This window comes from Catharus ustulatus, chromosome 29 (assembly GCF_009819885.2).
Source record: "Catharus ustulatus isolate bCatUst1 chromosome 29, bCatUst1.pri.v2, whole genome shotgun sequence".
Taxonomy (NCBI): Eukaryota; Metazoa; Chordata; class Aves; order Passeriformes; family Turdidae; genus Catharus; species Catharus ustulatus.
Window position 1 is genome coordinate 4,035,422 of NC_046249.1, and position 18,060 is coordinate 4,053,481.

At 46.8% G+C, this 18,060-nt stretch overlaps 2 protein-coding genes across 12 annotated transcripts in view; both read left to right on the forward strand.

Annotated features, from left to right (window-relative positions):
* MYO9B (myosin IXB) overlaps positions 1-6,609 on the forward strand; it is a 41,858-nt gene extending 35,249 nt beyond the window's left edge. For 5 of the 11 annotated variants that reach the window (XM_033082032.1, XM_033082037.1, XM_033082035.1 and 2 more), the window contains 11 exons: positions 218-329; positions 478-548; positions 1,000-1,192; positions 1,509-1,637; positions 2,199-2,304; positions 2,978-3,109; positions 4,000-4,123; positions 4,528-4,575; positions 5,045-5,181; positions 5,436-5,563; positions 5,712-6,609. In XM_033082032.1, coding sequence (XP_032937923.1) covers positions 218-329; positions 478-548; positions 1,000-1,192; positions 1,509-1,637; positions 2,199-2,304; positions 2,978-3,109; positions 4,000-4,123; positions 4,528-4,575; positions 5,045-5,181; positions 5,436-5,563; positions 5,712-6,148 — 1,617 coding nt within the window. In that variant the 3' untranslated portion in view covers positions 6,149-6,609. Of the gene's footprint in view, positions 1-217; positions 330-477; positions 549-999; positions 1,193-1,508; positions 1,638-2,198; positions 2,305-2,977; positions 3,110-3,499; positions 3,676-3,999; positions 4,124-4,527; positions 4,576-5,044; positions 5,182-5,435; positions 5,576-5,711 lie in introns of those variants that run through there. The other 6 variants (XM_033082040.1, XM_033082043.1, XM_033082034.1 and 3 more) reach the window with 4 other exon arrangements.
* Positions 6,610-7,092: 483 nt separating this feature from the next.
* Positions 7,093-11,419, forward strand: USE1 (unconventional SNARE in the ER 1). The gene is made up of 8 exons (XM_033082477.1): positions 7,093-7,238; positions 7,388-7,437; positions 7,982-8,060; positions 8,610-8,762; positions 8,957-8,975; positions 9,690-9,720; positions 9,950-10,112; positions 10,317-11,419. Exons 1-8 carry the CDS (start codon positions 7,101-7,103, stop codon positions 10,497-10,499), a joined length of 816 nt encoding a protein of 271 aa, XP_032938368.1. The 5' UTR covers positions 7,093-7,100; the 3' UTR covers positions 10,500-11,419.
* The last annotated feature ends 6,641 nt before the right edge of the window (positions 11,420-18,060 follow it).

An 18,060-nucleotide genomic window follows, 5' to 3' on the forward strand; every position in this document is an offset into this window, starting at 1 on the left:
ATGAACTTTAAGGCAGCAAGTCAATTATGAAATGTTCCAGCAAACCTAACTGCCTTATGATAGGGTGAAGTTTGGTTTCAGGGTGAAAGCTTTCAGCTGTAATTGTAAAATAAAAGGGGAACATTTGTGATAGGGTAGATGGTTTTATTAAAAAAATAAAATAATAATAATTTTTAAAGGCAAAAGGACTTCACTGTTCCTTGCTGTCTCTCACCAGATTGAAGAGCACAATGGCCACGTGTTCACAAATTACCAAGTGAGCATCCGGCAGTCGTGTGAGCACTGCTCCTCCTACATCTGGCCCATGGAGAAGGCCTGTCTGTGCAGTGGTGAGTGAGCACACCTCAGGTGTGCAGGCTGCCTGTAACTGCCTGCTAACGTGGGCCTTGGGAGCAGCCCATATAGAAAGTGGGTAATTCAAGATGCAGAGTGTTTCAGTGTGATTTAGATGCTTGTAACAATTTCTCCTTTCTCTAGTTTGCAAGCTGACTTGTCACAAGAAGTGCATGTCCAAAATCCAGAGCAGCTGTACCTCTTGTGGGAAAAAGGTAAGGCCTGGGGATCTGGGATGGGGTTCTGTGCTACCAGAAGTGATGCATGCAAAGTGCTGCCTTTATTTCCCAGTAAATGAACTGGGAATGTCCAAGCACTGAATAAAAATTGCTTAAACAGTTCCCTCCCCTGTCTGCATGTAGTCAGAGAGGGGCCCTGCATTTGCAGAAACAGAGCATTCTAAGAGGTGATGCTTGAGCTAATTTAGGAACCCTTCTCACAGAGTGTGTGTTGGCCAAACTGATAAAGGAATCCTGCAGTGTGAACAATAAAAACTCTATTGTTGCAGCTCAACAAATCTGCCTTATGACCAAAGATGTGTAGCAAGCCAGAATAGAACACTCAGCTCTAGTTTCTGGAATCATGAGGTGGTTGTAGCAGCAAGCCATGGCACTTTGTAGCTGGGGAAGGGAACTCACAGTGGGGTCACACCTGTGTCAACCCCAGGGCGAGCAGGACGCGGAGCCCCGGCACTTCGGGGTGTGTGTGAGCGCCCTGACCAGCGACAGGAACTCGGTCCCTGTGGTCATGGAGAAGCTGCTGGAGTATGTGGAGATGCACGGGCTCTACACAGAAGGCATCTACAGGAAATCAGGATCAGCAAATCGGATGAAGGAGCTGAAGCAGTTGCTGCAAGAAGGTCAGGCAGTGCTGTCCACCCTTTGCACTTCATTGCATGATATCAGTTTTCCCTGCAATTCTCTTCTATCTGAAAGTGTCTGACACTTTTTAGTGTTTAAAAAACAGATTTTTGTGTACTGTGCAGACTGCATTATTTTTGTTGGCTGCCTAAAGCTGTTTAGGACCTTTAAATTACTATCTTTTGCTTATTTTTAACTTCTGAATTGCCACTTGGATTCTGTGAACAGTTTTGAATGTTTCTAATCTTATTTCTATGGGGTCTCATTGTGTGCATCAAAGGATTTAACTGCTCTAAATAAAACATTGCTTTTCAGACCCAAACTCAGTGAAACTGGAGAATTACCCTATTCACACCATCACAGGGATCCTTAAGCAGTGGCTGAGGGAATTGCCAGACCCACTGATGACCTCAGCACAGTACAATGATTTTCTCAGAGCTGTAGGTAAGTTTTAAAACCACTCTTTAAACATTTCTTCTTTAACTCATTGTGTCCTTGGGAAAAGAAATTCTTAAGCTGCTCATGCTGACTGAACAGCTCCTTCCAGTGTACTTACAACAATGATTTCAGACATTTTACGTAAAACACTTTCCAGGGAATTTCTCCTGTAGCTTACTCGATCTCACTTCAGGGTTTTATTCTATTTTTAATGTGTCATTTACAGTTGCTCTTTCTAAAAACTGTATAAGCATGTGAAAAAGTTTCCTTTCAGGCAGGGTTTTTCTTCTTGTTATTCTGGACCAGATCTGGATATACAGATACTTTAAATCCCTAGATTCTTTAACTTTGGTGGGATTAAGGCACCCAAGACGGTGTTTTAGGTCTTAGTGTGTCACCTGATGATTGCTAACAGCAGCAGCATGTAAAAATGCAGGATAATTGCAGTGCTGTGAGGGGTACTTTAACATTCAGTTAGACAGCAAGACTTACCAGAATTTAGGAATTTTTAGCTTTCCACTAGCCTTGCACAGCAATTAATATCTTGTGTTTTCTCCCTTTGTGCAGAACTGCCAGAGAAACAGGAGCAACTCCATGCCATTTACAGTGTCCTGGAACAGCTCCCACAAGCAAATCATAATACCTTAGAACGACTTATCTTCCATCTTGTCAAGTAATGAATTTCATTTCTTCATTTGTAGAGAAACTGGGATTCTAAATGCTTCTTGGAAGCTTTCTAAAGTGCTAAACACCTTCAGTGTCAGGGTGGGGATTGTGCTGCTAGTTTAGAAATGAAAGAATTTAAGCTGGTAGTTGTGTTCATGAACAGATGTGTGGTTACTTCTACCACGTGGTGTATTTGGATCAAACCAGGTAAGAACAACTATGAAGACAAGGTAGATCTCAAAGCTCTGGTCAATCATGTGAGCACCAGGATTTGAGGGGCTTGTAGTGAACTGAGGATGAGCATAACCACATCCCAGGAGCAGGGATAAATGGTGCTGGTAAAGGGACTGCTCTTACTGAGGAACCTAAAGATTTTCCAAGCAGCCCTCTGACCATGGGCAAAAGTGATTTTTGAAGAGAAGATGCTGAGTCACCAGACATGCTTTTGAGAAACTACCAGAGTAGCTTAACCTGGGTGACTCCCTGATTCTTTGATACGTGACATGTTGTGTACTTAGTAGGTATGAAATAATTGTAAAGCTTCTTTGGGCTGCTGTACATACTGAGTGTCCAAGAGGCCTCCTTACATCTTATTTGGGAGCTCTGGCAAGGTATGATCAGGGTGATTGTATTCTAGCAAGGGCTGCTTAGAATCTGTTTTCCTGCATGTTGAATTTCAGAGTGGCTTTGATAGAAGATGTGAACCGCATGTCCCCCAACGCCTTGGCCATCGTGTTTGCTCCGTGCCTCTTGCGCTGTCCTGATACCTCTGACCCCCTGACCAGCATGAAGGATGTCTCAAAAACAACCATGTAAGTTTTGGCAGTCTGCTGAGCAGCAGTGTTTTGGAATGGGGTGGAAGGCCAGTACCACTCCCTGTATTTGTTACAAGCTGAGAAGCTGAGGCTCAAGAGTTGTTGAATTCTAGTTCTGCCAGTGCTGCCAATTCACAGACCCCTCTCAGACCTTCCACCTGTCTCCATTTTACTAAGCATCAGGTTTGTGTTTTACATCAAGATAATCTATTTTTGGGGAGGCTTGTACCCTAATCATCTATTTTGCTGAGATACAAGGCAGAGTAAACAATATGGTATAGAATTAAGCTGTTTCCTGCATACTGGGAACCCCCTGATGATCTCTTCAATTGTTCTTTGAATTGAAGAAGGTTCTATCCTTGACCCTCTGTTCTCCTCACCCTCCAGCAACTCTGGCTGTGAGAGCCCCTCACCATCCTCACTGCATGGCTGGCCTTGAAAACAGAATTTGAAAAATGACAGCCTTTTGTAACTTCTTACTGACCCCTGGGGCCGTAGAGGTGGAGAAGGGCAGTTGCAGGCTCATTGTGTCTCTGCCAGCCTGTGCCAGCACAGGGACAGCAGGTAGAAGCAGCTGGAGCTGTTGGAGCCATGGTAGTGTCTGTCTGCTCACCACTGTGTCCAGCCAGCATGGGAGGCTCTGGTGATGCCAGGAGGAACATGTGCCATTACCTGTGACCATTTCCTGTCCTGTTGTGCCTGCTGTGTTGGACTCTTCACCCATTTCTGTGCAGTGCTGCTGTGAGGGCTGGGCCCCGCTCTGGTTGCGCTCCAGCCACGTGTGTGTGACAAACACCCCCAGGCAGGACCAGCATCTCATCCCACCGTGGTTGTTTCAGAACCTTCATGGTATGAGGCAGCACAATAAGCTCTTGCCTTTCTCACAGGTGTGTAGAGATGCTCATAAAGGAGCAGATAAGGAAGTACAAGATAAAAATGGAAGAAATCAATCAGCTGGAAGCAGCGGAGAGCTTTGCCTTCCGACGGCTCTCGTTGCTTCGGCAGAACACGGTAAGCGTCCAAATAAAACAGCAGCTTCTTGGGGAGAGAGTTCTGCTTCTGTCCATCCATTCAGTCAGTCAGAAATCAGCTGGAGAAAAACAACTGCCCAAAGCTGTAGCTGGGAGCTAAATATAGAGCTGCACTGAAGTTCTGATAAATGAAGGGTGCAGGGGTGGGAATCTGCTTTTGTGCTGGTCAAAATCTATTCCCATGTAATTCTGTCAGTGGAACTAAGATTGAGTGTATAACATGGCAGAAGTTCCTTCACTCCAGAGATAGTTGGTGTGCAAAAATATGCTGCATTCTAGGAGGGAAAATACACTTACTCTTTTGGGTTTTTGTACTGATTAATACAAACCAAGCTGTCTGATCAGAGGCTGCATATAGTGAATTTGGTCTCCATCTCTCTCTAGCTCTGGCCTATAAAACTTGGGTTCTCTTCCCCTTACGAGGGGAAGCTGGTATGTACAACTGCCTGGCTCCAGTGCATGGATTTTCCTTATGGTACTCCTGCATGACTAAAATACTTACACAGGTTGTAACTCAGTTTTAAACACTCTTCTGAACAATCAGGACTGCATGTACTGGTGCAACTTCCTCCCCAGACTGCATGCAGGGCTGCTGGCCTGTTCTGTCATCACCTGGTGTTTTATAGACACTGTATGTAACTTATATTGGATGTAATAATATCACTCATTAAGTGACTACTAAAACTGAGTCTAACAGATGAAAAAAAGATAACAAAATCCTGGAAATCAGGTGAATAGGAAATCTCTTACTTTTCGAAACATTTGTATGGATAACTAACAACTGTTCATTCAATTCCATCAGCCTCTCCTTTGACCTGCTTGTTTATCTTCCACTCTGAAACTTGCAGACAGGTGTGGCTGCTTGTGACTGACAAGTGTTACCTGTGAATCTGTCTTGCAGACTAAAAGCTCTCAGGTCAAAGGAAATGACAGTGGCACCTCAGAGCTGGACTCTGTGCATGAAGAGGAGGATGTTTCTGAAGCCAACAACCGGGAGAAGGAGATTCTTGATCGCATTCAGTCAATAAAAGAAGAAAAGTAAGTTCCCATTTACCAGGTCAGGCCATGCCCTTTGCACTTGGAAGCAGCACAGGTAGTAAAGCAGGATACCCTTTGTCCAACAGGATGTAACTCTGTTCTGCAGGCCTTTATGAGGGGAAAAAGGAAAATACAAATCACTAGCTGAGAGAAAATACCATGAGCATTAATAGTTAATGACCACGTTTTACCTCTGAACACGAGCTGCACAGAGGTGCTTGTGTCAGAGGTGCTGCAGCCTGTGTTTGATGCAGGGAGGACATCACTTACCGCTTACCTGAGCTCGACCAGCGAGGCTCTGACGAGGAAAACGTGGACTCGGAGACCTCTGCGAGCACAGAGAGCCTGCTGGAGGACAAACCAGGCCGGATGGATACCGAAGGTCAGTATTAAGGTAGTAAGTGCTTTTTTTTATTCTACATCTTTCACTGCATGCAGCCAGGTGACCAAACATGAACTGGTCACAGTGGCTCATATCGAGTTACATTTTAGGCCTGCTATCAGTCTCTAAGTATCTTATTTCTTTAAAGCAATTATTGGATTACACTGCTGTGCTCAGAGCTCCAGCGTGCCTGCCAAAGACATTTGCAAAGTGCCTTCTCTCCCGCAAACCTCTTCAAATTCTTCCTCTGCATCCCTGGCTTCAAGGCGCAGATACTCCTTAACACTGTCCAAGATTAAAGTGCCCCGTCGAACTCCAGTGATGCCAACAGCAAACATAAAACTTCCTCCCGGGCTGTTCAAATGTACAGAAGCGCAGGACGAGGTTTTGGCTAAGGAAGAGTCTCAGGTGGTGCAGCGGAGGGAGCAGCCAGCGAGGCGGACTGACAGCATCCACTCGGTGTACATTGCACAAGGGTCTGCACTGGCCCACGCTCAGGAACTCGGGGATGAATATGAACCCACAGCAAAACACAAACGCAGGTTCTCGGACCCTTACTCTCACATTCCCTATGTGGAGAAGTGAAATTCTTCAGCTCTCTGGACTCTTCTTGAAGATGACCACAGCTTTGGCTTTAACCCTTTTGAAGGCTGTGAACTTGTTCATGGTCTTTTAAGTGGCTGTGGGGAAGGCAGCCCAGAAATGTACAGTACTGTAAGGGTTAAGCAGGGTTGTTTTAAGCAAATATTCTCCACTTTAAATTAAAACTTCGCAAAGAAAGTAAAACTTAATGTTGAATAAAATACATGGGTTGAGTGTACAGGAAACAAGCCCCCCCATTCCGCTGCTGTGCCTTTTCCATTTGCCTTACAATGGACTCTCATGGGACCAACAGTGAGTTTAGGTCAATGTGTGTTGCCTTAATGTTTTGTATGATTTTATGACAATTTTCTCTGTGGTTTACAGAACTGTTAATGCGGTAATAGCCTTAACTGAGACCAACATGTATAAAAACGTTTATTAAAACATTGCACTTTTAAAAAATACATGTGGTAGTTTATCGATGTCTGTCTAACACGCAATTTATTCTGAAGCAAGCCTTTAATCGGGTTACTGTTTTTATAGAGTACTGATAAAGGACGGGGAAACGGGAAGCACTAAGGCGGCTGCGGTGTGACAGGGGCGGATTTTGGTGCTTGTGGGGCAAAGGCAGAACTGTCAGCCTGGGTGTGCTGTGCGGAGCCGCCTCCCCTCTGTGCGGGGACACAGCTGAGGGCGAGCTGCCATCCCCCAAAGGCGCCCTGAAGCCGTGGCCGTGCCCTGGCCCCTCACGGCACTGCGCCATGTTGGAGTGAGGGAAGAGCCCAAACCACCCACAGCAGCCGCCACAGCGCTGCCCCGACGGCTCCGAGCCGCAGCTGCCTCTGTGCCCGTGCGCGGGCGTTGGAGTAGCGGGAAGTTTTTGGGTTTTTTAAATAAACCGGGGCGCTCACGGCCCGCCCGGCGCTTCCCGCCCCTCCCCGCGCCCCGCCCCAAGATGGCGCCCGGCGCTGAGGCGAGTTCCGGTGCCACCATGGCCGCGACGCGGCTGGAGCTGAACCTGATGCGGCTCCTGAGCCGGTGCGAGGCGCTGGCGGCGGAGCGGCGGGACCCCGAGGAGTGGCGGCTGGAGAAGGTGAGGCCGCCGCGCCCCTCCCGCCCCGCAGCGCCGCGTCCGGCCCTCAATAACCGAGACGGGAGCGCTGTGGTGTTAAACTCACAGCCTTGGCCACATCGGGTATTTCTCCTTAATGCTGTCGCTTAAAGTGTTGTTTTTGCCCTCAGTATGTGGCTGCTCTGGAGGACATGCTCCGGGAGCTGAAGAAGCAGTCCAGGTGAGGCCCTGGGTGCCCGTTGTGGGGTTTGTGCTTCAGGGAAAACCCTTCAGGGTGTGCCAGGGGAGGATACCAGGAAAAACTCCTGCAGTGGAAGTGGTAAAACACTGGAACGGGCTGCCCAGGGATGTGGTGGAGTCACCATCCCTGGAAGTGTTCAAAAAGAGAGCAGATGTGGCACTTTGCAATATGGTTCAGTGGGAATGGGGAGATTCAGTGGAAGGTTGGATTTGGTGATCTTGGAGGACTTTTGTAGCATTATTGACACTGTGATTTGATAATCTCTTATCTGGAAGTCTGCCATAGCCCACAAACACCACAGCAATGTGTGCTTCCCTGTGGAAACACCTGTTCCCTGAGCCCTCCCTGCCTTGGAAAAGGTGATTTGCAGAGGGTTGTAAGTGTGTTCCCAACCTGAGGCTATTTCTGCTTCTTTGAAGAGCCATGTGGGTTTGGGGTTTTTCTATTATTTCATTTGGAAAGTAGTACACTAAAAAATGCTGGTAACTTTTGGTTTTCATATTAGTATCTTTCAATTTAACAGCAAGCCAGCCCCTGAACTGCTGAACGAATACTCTCGCAAAGTGGACTTCCTAAAAGGCCTCCTAGAAGCTGAAAAATTGGTAAGATATACTAGTTCAGCTTGAAAAGACTCCAGTATTCTGTGCTTATATTCACCTATTGACTGGTTCCTATGCTTACTTTTATCTTGCATCTCAAAATAAGAGTTGTTAAAATCTTATTAGGTACTTCTTGTGAAAGTATGAATAAATATATTGGATTCATGGTTTGTTAGAAGGAGGGATTGTATGAAACTTCTTTTCAAAAGTAAAGTATATGCTGCATTCATCTTTCTTGCCCCTTTGTTGGGAGATGCAGGGGCAGGTGCTGTCCCTCTCTGGGATGCTCCCAGGTGCACCTGGAGAGCTGTGGGATGCCAATGAGCTGGGTTTGCTCAGTGAGGTGCTGTCCCTCTCTGGATGGTCCCAGGTGCACCTGGAGAGCTGTGGAATGCCAGTGAGCTGGGTTTGCTCAGTGAGGTGCAGTCAGTGCTGCTCTTCAGGCTGACTTCACTGTTGGGATTGCAGCCCCATCCTTGTAGGTCACAGCCCAGGTGCCTCACGCTGCAGAGTCTCATATCCCTGACTGTTCCTGCTTCTCCCCACTCCCAGTCCTCATCGACAGAAAAGGCTCTGGCAAACCAGTTGCTGGCCCCTGGGCGCACCCCGACCACAGCCAAGGAGAGAACCCCGGCCACCAAAACCGTCCATCTGCAGACCAAGGCGCGCTGCACGGGCCAGATGAGGAGCGAGCTGCTTGGCACAGTACGTCCAGTGCTGCTGCTGCTTTACAGATTGTCCTGCTGGTGTTCAGCTGTGTCTCTGAAGTGTCCCAGGCTGGGTGGGGAGTCACCTCTTTATCTCTAAATCTTGGGCACGGGCTCTCTGCCAGCCTGCAAGGCTGTCATTTATCACTGACCCTTTGTAATCTGCAGTTTTGGTTCTCTTTCTCCTCCCAGGATCCCCTGGCTACTGATGGTAAGTTTGATCTGTTGTTTCCTCTAACTGTAGTCAACCTGAGCCTTACAGGGAAAGGAAGAGGGAGGTCAGGTGTTCAAGATTTCCCAAAGTGTACTTTTAATCTAGTGCCTCACTTCTTTTCAAGAGAGCAGATTTTAAAAACAAACTAAACCAAAAACCCTGACAGATGAAGGCAGAAGTGTTGTTATCAATGGTGGCAGGGATTTGCAGGAAGCTCTTTTTGTGGCATTCATGCAGAAACAGACATTCTAATTACAGAATTAGCAGGGGCAATTTATTTTGTGCCTGTTCCCTTCTGCTCTGAGCAAACCATGTGATCTTGGGTGCTTTGAGTAGGTGTTGTTCAGTTCCTCTGGAATACACAGCCATGTTATTCACGTAGGGAGCTGGGAGGAATTAATTTGAGGTTTCCATGGCTACTGTTAGAGCAGCTGGAGCTGGGCCAATCTAACGTGTCCTGAAAGAACACCGAGACACGAAGGCTGAAACTCTGCCCTCAGGGATGTGATTCAGCTGGGTTTTTCCCCTCTTTTGATGTTGGTTGTCCTCTTTTCCCTGCAGAAAGCAGGTAGGCATTTGACACCCATATTCCTTGGGGTAGAGGCTAAGTAGGGTTTGGATATCCAAAAATCCCTTACAGGAGATTTGTATTTTCAGCTTGTGATTGCATGGGAATTTATAACATGCTAAACACTTCTTTAATTTTTCCAGATTCTGGGGAGTGGAACATAAGAAAGCGAAAGTAAGTGAAAATTTCTCATTCCAGTGCTCAGTGTTTGGGGAGTTGTTTTCCCAATGACCTTTAAATCCCAGATATGCTTTAAATTGAGTGAAGTATCTGCTCATAGAAACCAAAATATAATGGCTTCAGCTGACTCAATGGGCCTTGTTGAGATGTAAAATCTAAGAAAACTTGGGAGATGGACCCACAAGGAAGTGTAAATCCTGTTTTTTCCCTTGTGCTCTTGCAGAGGCCTCACATCAGACGAGAAGCAGTCTGCAGTGGAGCTGGATGCAGTGCTGCAGCACCACCAGGACATGCAGGAGAAGCTGGCTGAGGAAATGCTCAGCTTGGCTCGCAGCCTCAAGAACAACACACTGGCTGCCCAGAACGTGATCAAACAGGACAACCAGGTAGTGCATGTTGAACTGTGACCCCTCAGTTCTGCAGCCCACAAGGTTCAAGGGCTGATATGTGAGATCCTGTACTCGATTCCAGGTGGGATTAGAGTGGGGAGACTTGGGGCAGCACCTGCCTGCAGCTGAACCTTTTTTCTCTTGGAGGAAGCTGCCAGACCTGGCAGCTGTGAGGCTGACACTGCTCTCTTTGCTCCACAGACACTGTCACACTCCCTCAGGATGGCAGACCAGAACTTTGAGAAGCTCAAGGATGAGTCTGACCGCCTGGAACAGCACGCCAAGAAATCTGTCAACTGGCTGCTCTGGATAATGCTCATTGTTGTTTGTTTTATATTCATCAGCATGATTCTCTTCATCAGGATTTTCCCCAAACTGAAATGATTCTGTTCCATTTTGTTTAAAGCTGCCTGCAGTGCAGTGGGAGAGCTGAGCTGGTGTGAGACCTGTCACAGTCAGTGTCCTTAAAGAGGACATAGGTAGACCTGTCCAAGGCCCACCTTGGATCTCCTCCCTGTGCAGGCACTGGAGGTTTTCTTGAGGAAGGCTTTCCACACCTGGATCCTTGTTTACTTGGTGACTGTTGTTGCCTCTGGAGGGGAGAACTGAGGTAACAATGAGAATTTACACTGAGCTGCTAACAAGTTCTTAGTGGATAAATACAGTCATTTTTAATGTGGTCGTGACAGATGTTATGACTAAAAGGTGTTTAGTCAATACAAATTCAAATAACAGTTAAAGTCTTACACTCTTTCCTGTCTTTACAGCTTTTCTGTACTGACCTAGTAGCTTGCTGCCAACAGGATATTTAATTTCAGTTCTGTACATACACAGCTGCAGGTGTAGGAAGAGAATTCTGCTGTTCAGGTGCTTGCCTGGCTCAGATTCAGAGTATCAACAGGTAAAACTCTTCTCAGGCTCACCCTTTGCCCAGACTTGGGACTTCGGACTTCACCATCTTCTCCAGTTTAGACTAACTGCAATACTGGAGTAGCTTTCTGTGTAGTGTTTACTTCCCTTTTGTGCAAATGTTCTCACCTCTCATTGTTGTGTTGATGCCGTTGCTTGAAGGAAACACTGTGACCCTGCCTCCTTGGAACTGTACACACAGGTGGCACAGACCTCACCTGTGCAAACATGCTTGTGCTGGAAGGTGAGCTAAAAGGAAGGTGGTGTCTTCAAGATGGAAAAAAAAAATTCAAAATATTCAGTCTTTCTTTTTGAGCAAATTATTCCTGTTAAGCCTTGTCATAAGAGTTCACTAAAATAAAACAGAAAAAATAAACTCGTATTTTTAAAACACTGCTACTGCTAGAAAAACGTGGAGACTGCAGTAAAGCAGGGTTTGTGTGACAGTCTGAGTGTCTCTAGGTGCTTGTGGTAAGCTGAAAGCAAACCCTTCTGCACCCCTGCTGGGCAGTGCTCAGGTGTGTGCCATGGAGGAGGTGAGGGGCAGCAGGTGAACCTGGCTGTGCTTTGGAACCAAACCATGGGGTGTTCCAGGCCTGGCTGCTGATCCAAACAGCCCCAGGACAGGGCGTGGTGGAGGAAGAGCTGTTTGTCACAACTGGGTTCTGAGGAACATCCAGCTTTGCTCTGAGTACATCCCAAAGCACCAGGCTCTGTGTCAGAGCTGTGCTCTCCTCTGTACAAGCCTGTCTCTGGTCATGAAGACAGTTAACATCTTTTACACAAAGTATTTGTTAATTTAACATGATGTTTGCAGTGTAGTATGCCACTCACTTATGGATTAGCAAATGAATAATTATATTGTGAGGTGCATTTTTAATTCCAGCTACTCAGATATCTGCAGTATACTCCTTCTGTTTTACTTACCTGGAATTTAGAGAAATTTATTGTTGTAGGAATCAATTTATGGACACTTCTGCTTTTCCCAGTTGTTTTCCTTCATCTGTATGTAATGATTGACATTTCACTGGCTTCATTAGTCAATGCTATGTCACCAAATAATTTTTCAGTTCTAATTGTTCACTACTTTCCCTGCAGGCATTTCAATGCCAAGCTCTTCTCTTAGAGGCTGAATGTGATGCTTGAATAGTTTTTTAGTGTGAGATTTTGAGGTGCAACCTTAATGCTTCATCATCCATAACATTGTCCTCTTTATTACTTGCAAGAAATTATTTTTTCCTAGCTTGCAAAAGATTTGGTGCATCATTGCAGGCAAGTTTGAAACTGAATTTTGCTATCAGCAAAATGGGTTGCCTATAACTTTTTGGCACTTGTAAATTAGGAAATTTTTGATTGGAAAGACATGAAAGGGAGCTGCTAGTGATAGCTTGTCTCCCAAGTCACAGATACTGATTTACAAAGAAAACTTGCATAGGGTGAGTTCAGAAACCACTTAACTTTTGGCCATTGACATTTTGTGGGTGTTTGTTATTTTGAATGAACGGCCAGGAGTGAACCCTGTAACACTTTTTGTTATCTCTGGTGGCCGTTGAACACTGAGCCTCTGCTTCCTGGGGCTTCTCTCCCAGGTGGAAGAATGTTCCCTTCTTCCCCCAACCCAACAGATCCACTGCCTCAGCAACCCCTGCACACAAAGGCTGGGTTGTCTTTGCTTTTCTCGAGTTCATTTAGCAATTGGAATCATTCAGCACCACTTTGAAGATGGGAGCTGGTGCTATTTAGAATAAACAATGACTCAGGGCTTTGTGACATTTCCCAGATGAATGACAGTTTTTATTTTTGACTGGCCTGTGGGGGGTGGTGGATGCTCTGCTGCTCCAGCCCTCAGCTCCATTTTGTGGCACAGGGCTCTGTGCAGCTCTCCACACAATACATATAGAATATGTATAGAAATGGCCTTCTGTGAGAGTTGCTTAACTTTCCCAAAAGCTTGGGAAATCCAGATGGGGAGATGTTTATCAGGCACAGGGCTGGGCCTTGCTTGGCTGCTTGGCAGACTACCTGCTTTGAGACAGCAGGGAAAATTAAACCAAAACCCTTCTGGAGGCTTGGGTCACGTCAGGCCAGTGGATGCAGCCATTCAGTCTGGCAGCAGCAGTGGCTCTGGGTCAGTCTGAGCTGTTCTGGCAAACACCCTTGGTGGCAGAGACACTGTTGTTACAATGCTCAGTGTTCAGCAGTGTGCTCTCACAGATGGGGTGTGCTGGAAGGATCCTTCACAGGCTGCTGCTGAGGGTGCAGGAATGGCAGGAGTAGAACACTGGGTACAATGGTTCCTCTGGCTGGGCAGTCCCAGGTTTTGGACATGTGTTCCCTTGGGTTTGCTTTGCACTTTGTGCTTCAGACTTGAGAGGCTGTGAGCAGCTTCCCCAAACTGGCAGCTATTCTGCTAGAAGAGAATATCCTGTAAAAAGTGAAAAGGAAGGGAGTGGGCAGAGCAGGGTTCTGCTCCTGACTGTTCCCTGTGTGACACCCAGTGTCACCTCCCTTCTCATTGCTGTAAACCTGCCATGAAACCTCAGAATTGAGTCTTATGATTTGTAGCTGCAATTTAATTCTTTTATGAAATAAATTGTTCCCTGTGAGGGTGGTGAGGCTGCCCAGACAAGCTGTGGCTGCCCCATTGCTGGAAGTGTTCCAGGCCAGGCTGGACGGGGCTTGGAGCAACCTGGGACAGTGGAAGGTGTCCCTGTCCCTGGGATGGGATGGGATGGGATGGGATGGGCTTTTAAGATCCTTCCAACCCAAACCATTCAGTGAATCATAATGACAGTGCTAGAGCAGCTCGGAGCAGATACTGAAATGTCGTGGTCTGTAGCACAGTTCCCGATGTCGTTCCCAAGTCCCAGGGCCTGGCACGGGGCTGGCTGGGAGCTGCTGTCCTGACCTGCCCCACTGCTGGGAATCCGTGTGCACTCGCCGTGTGTCCCACTGAACGGGAGTGACATTAAAGCCCAACGGCGCTAAATCAATACCACCTGTCACATGATGCCACCGTGACATTTCTGGCATGAGCGCTCCCTCTAATAGGAGCTGGAAGTGGGAAGCAGCAGCAGTTAGTGAATAATGGATCAGATACGCCTGATTTGTAACATTTACAGAGGGAGGGCGTGTCTCCCAGCGACAGAACAAACCGGTTATCAAACGGGAACTGGGAGTTCTGGCTCGTCCAAAACGCAAACCCTGAGCAGTGTGGAGCACAGAGCCAGGGTTTGTGAACCCCTGAGCGCCAGCGCTCCCTCCAGCTTACACTCTGCACCAACAAAACCAGGCATTAGTGTCAAGAAATAACCCGAGAAGGAGGGGCTGGGGGTGAGCTGTGGGTCACAACTGGTGTAGCCGGTGGCTGGGCTGGCAGTGATGTGGTGGCTGATGGAGAACAGGGAGCTGGCAGTGCAAAACACACCCGGGGCTGCCTGAGGTGAGCAGCAGAAGCTGCAGGGAAGGATGGAGGGTGAGGCTGAAGGCCACATCTGTCTGGCTGTCTCACATCTGGGCCCTGCTCGCCAGACCCAGGTTGGGAATGCTGACGGTACTTTGGTTTTTTCAAGTTGAAAATTTTGATACTGAATTAGAACAAAAATATTCTGACAAGGAGTTAAAAACAAGTCAAATATTGCATCTGACTCTGTGTCACCCAAAAATCAAACTGCACAAACCCAGAAACTGGACCAAAAAAAGCTAAAACAAGGCAGTGTGCTGCACTGGCCATGAAGAGCTGGAATTTGCATCCTTCATCTCCAGGGTCTTTGACCTGCACGTAGCAGAGAGATGCCCTCTGCCATTTTCACCCTGGCTAAAATTTGTATTTGCTCATGTAACCATAGAATTCTCCAGAAGGATCTGACAATGTTTCCTGTTCCAACAGTAAAAAGCTGAGACTTCTGTCCTTAGCACATAAAGTGACCGGATCTCCATCCTCTGAGCCTTCTCACTGAGAAAAGTCACTTATCGGATTTGGTGTGGACGGAAGGAAGGGCAAGAAAGGAACTCTGTCAATCCATGACGTGAAATATTTTATATTAAGACATTTGGCAAAGGGTTTTGTGTGAGTCTAAACAGGATGAGATAATTTTCCAAGGTCAGTTCTCCTGTACTCTCAGCTTTAGGTTTAGTCACTGAGAAGTCAATCCCGTAAACCTTCGCAGCAACATCCTGCCAGTGATGCAGAGACTTGGCTGTTGTCGGCTTCAACAGCAGCTCTGCTGCATCTTCAAAGGGCAGGAGGCTGAAAACGTGCAAATTGTCTGGTGAGAAATGTGGGAGCAGGAAAGAATGCCTGGCAAATCAATAAAAACACAGCAACTCGAGCCATAGGGTAACTCTTCACCCAGACAGTTGCAACTTGTTGTTCAGAGAAGGCCACTGTGAACTGGTGGAGCAGAAAGTGGGAATTCTGACCTCAGTTCAGCCTCCAGGCTGCTGTGTGGCTTTGGCTCCTGAACTGATTTTCAAGTAGTTTTTAAAACAGAATCGGTACCAATGAAACTTCTTGGTGAATCAACTCCTCCAAAGCTCCTTTTGGGTACAAAGTTTGTGTTCCTTGACTATTCTCAGGCTGGTTAATTAGTGAGGAACTTTAATTTGTATGGCTAAAGACACACAGCTCAAAACCCACTTGTGTTCCAGTATATAGAGAGAAGGATGCATTTGTTTTGCAAGGTGTGAAGTTTTCAACAAGCCCCATGTGTTGGTGATTGGGAGCTGAGCTGGGTTCTCTCTCCACAGACACTTGTGACAGTTCAAGGATGTCACTGCTACAACATTCAAGCTGCTGTACAAAGTCATGGTCCCTACCTGTTTGTGCAAATGTGGTTCCTGCTCCAGGACTGGGCTTCCAAGGACTTCAGTTCTGAGCAGCATCGATCTGGAGGAGAGATCTGTTGGGAAGTTGGGACTCTTAGGTTGGTTTGATGTGGAGGCATCTCTAGGACAGAGCAATAGACTTTGGACAAGGGATGGAGGGACAGGACACAGGGAATGGCTCCCACTGTCATGGGATATTGGGCAGGAATTGTTCCCTGGGAGGGTGGGCAGGCCTTGGCACAGGGTGCCCAGAGCAGCTGTGGCTGCCCCTGGATCCCTGGCAGTGCCCAAGGCCAGGCTGGACAGGGCTTGGAGCACCCTGGGATGGTGGAAGGTGTCCCTGTCTGTAGCAGGAGGTGGATGGGATTGTCTCTAAGGCCCCTTCCAACCCAAACTATTCCATAATTTAAGTAAGGAATTGATCAAATCAAAACAAATAAGTCTTTGTAGGGTCAAACAGATGGATACACTCTATTGCAAGTCTTTCTGTACTTATTTTCTTAGGAGGATTCAGATCTGAACCCCCATGGTCTGTGATTGTCACAGTTCATAGCAGACACTTATCCCTGCTTATTTCCAAGTTATTTTAACTGAACCATAAAACATCTATAGTGGAGAGAAAGAAATGTGACTGTTGCCAATATTTAATACATCAAACTGGTGATTTTAGTACTTTCTTAAATCAGGAATTAAAGAAGAGTCTGCATTGCAGCTATTAGAAAAAAAAAAAAGAAAGAGTAAGCAGGTGTTGGCTCAGTTTCTAAGCGCCCACATTGCTCCTGTTGGTTTATCTGATTGCAAACCAAGTGCACTGTAGCGTGATGAATATGGAGCAGTGAATGTATGGGAAAGATGCTGGAAAGGTTGCACCCTGATGTTCTTAATAAGTAATTAGAAACTAAAAATAGTATTTTGAGGAAAGATAATAAATCTGTAGCCTTTAATCCTCATGTGCCAATGTGTAAGCTGATATCATTATTACATGAAAGGCAATGAGAACATAAGTGAGTAAGCAAGAGCAGGTTGCTGATACAGTCACAGTATAAATTCCACACAGCCCGAGCTGTTCAGGTGATATTTGGCTCTGTCTGTTTTATGCAAAGTCCACAGTCATAAAGCAGGTTAATTTGCAAGCAGAGAACACATACTTTTGTTGTTTATTTCCATTCCTTAACTGCCCTTACTTCCTGAAGCAGTGTGGAGTGAGTGGGACTCTGAGTCTCTCTGCACTTGCCAGCTCAAGGCAGCAGCGTGGATTTGGGAAAAAAGGACAGAAATGGGGGAAATGCCTTCCCATGACTGTGGTTCTGATGCACCAATGGGCTGAACCAACAGCTCCTGTGCTGTCAGACACACACTGCTGTGCTGACGACAGAGAAAGCATCCCCACTTAAGCAGAGCCTTTCATCTCAGCATTTAAATAGTCTGCAAATGCCAAGATGTAGTTATTGTTGCACAGGTACCATCCCAGCTAATCCTGCTTACGCTGGTCAAATCAGGCTGCCAGCCTTACCCTGTCCTGGGGGAAACCTCAAACAACGTCGGGGGGTGAATCACAGCAGCAGAGCGTGATTTCACTGACCAGCCCTCCTCTCATTTGCACTCTGTCGTGCCCCTGGGACAACTGCAGTGATTCTTTACCTGGAAAAGCAATGCAAAGTATTTTAAATAAGGTAAACTCACAGTGTCCAGACAGAGGGACTGAGGCACAGTGACCTGCTGGCCACCACTGCCTGCCCAGGGGCCCTTAATGGCATGCAGAAGCAAGAGATCTGCTTCGAGCTAAAGACGGTGGGATGAAAATTTTAAAGGTCTATTTGCCAAGCATTTTTGAATTAAAAAAGGCTTTTCCCCCAGCAGTTTATAACTCATTTGTCTCGCAGAAATGGCTGAAAGCAAGAGCCAGATAAAATTACTGGAAGTTGCCAGGAAACGTACTGTCATGGCTTAGTGTGAGTGCAGCGCAGAGATGATTAAAAAAGGCACCAAATGGTGAATCCCACTGGAAAAAGAACCAGAAATCTGCACTGGCTCCTTGGGTTCTGTGATACTGAAAGCAGTGGCAGTGGTAGATGGTGTCCCTCATGCCAAGCTCTGTCCAGCTCTGCGGTAATTCATCCTTTCTGAGAGGAGCAGGGACAGGGGCACAGCCAGGGCAGCAGGTTTGTTCCCAGCCTGGGCTGTCAGCACTGGGGACAGTGAGAAGCCC

Bases quoted from the DNA above. Each gene is read 5' to 3' on its own strand.
- USE1 (XM_033082477.1), top strand. From the start codon at position 7,101: ATGGCGCCCGGCGCTGAGGCGAGTTCCGGTGCCACCATGGCCGCGACG. The intron at 7,438-7,981 runs GTGAGGCCCTGG...TCAATTTAACAG, and splicing joins GAGCTGAAGAAGCAGTCCAG to CAAGCCAGCCCCTGAACTGC. The intron at 10,113-10,316 runs GTAGTGCATGTT...TTTGCTCCACAG, and splicing joins TGATCAAACAGGACAACCAG to ACACTGTCACACTCCCTCAG.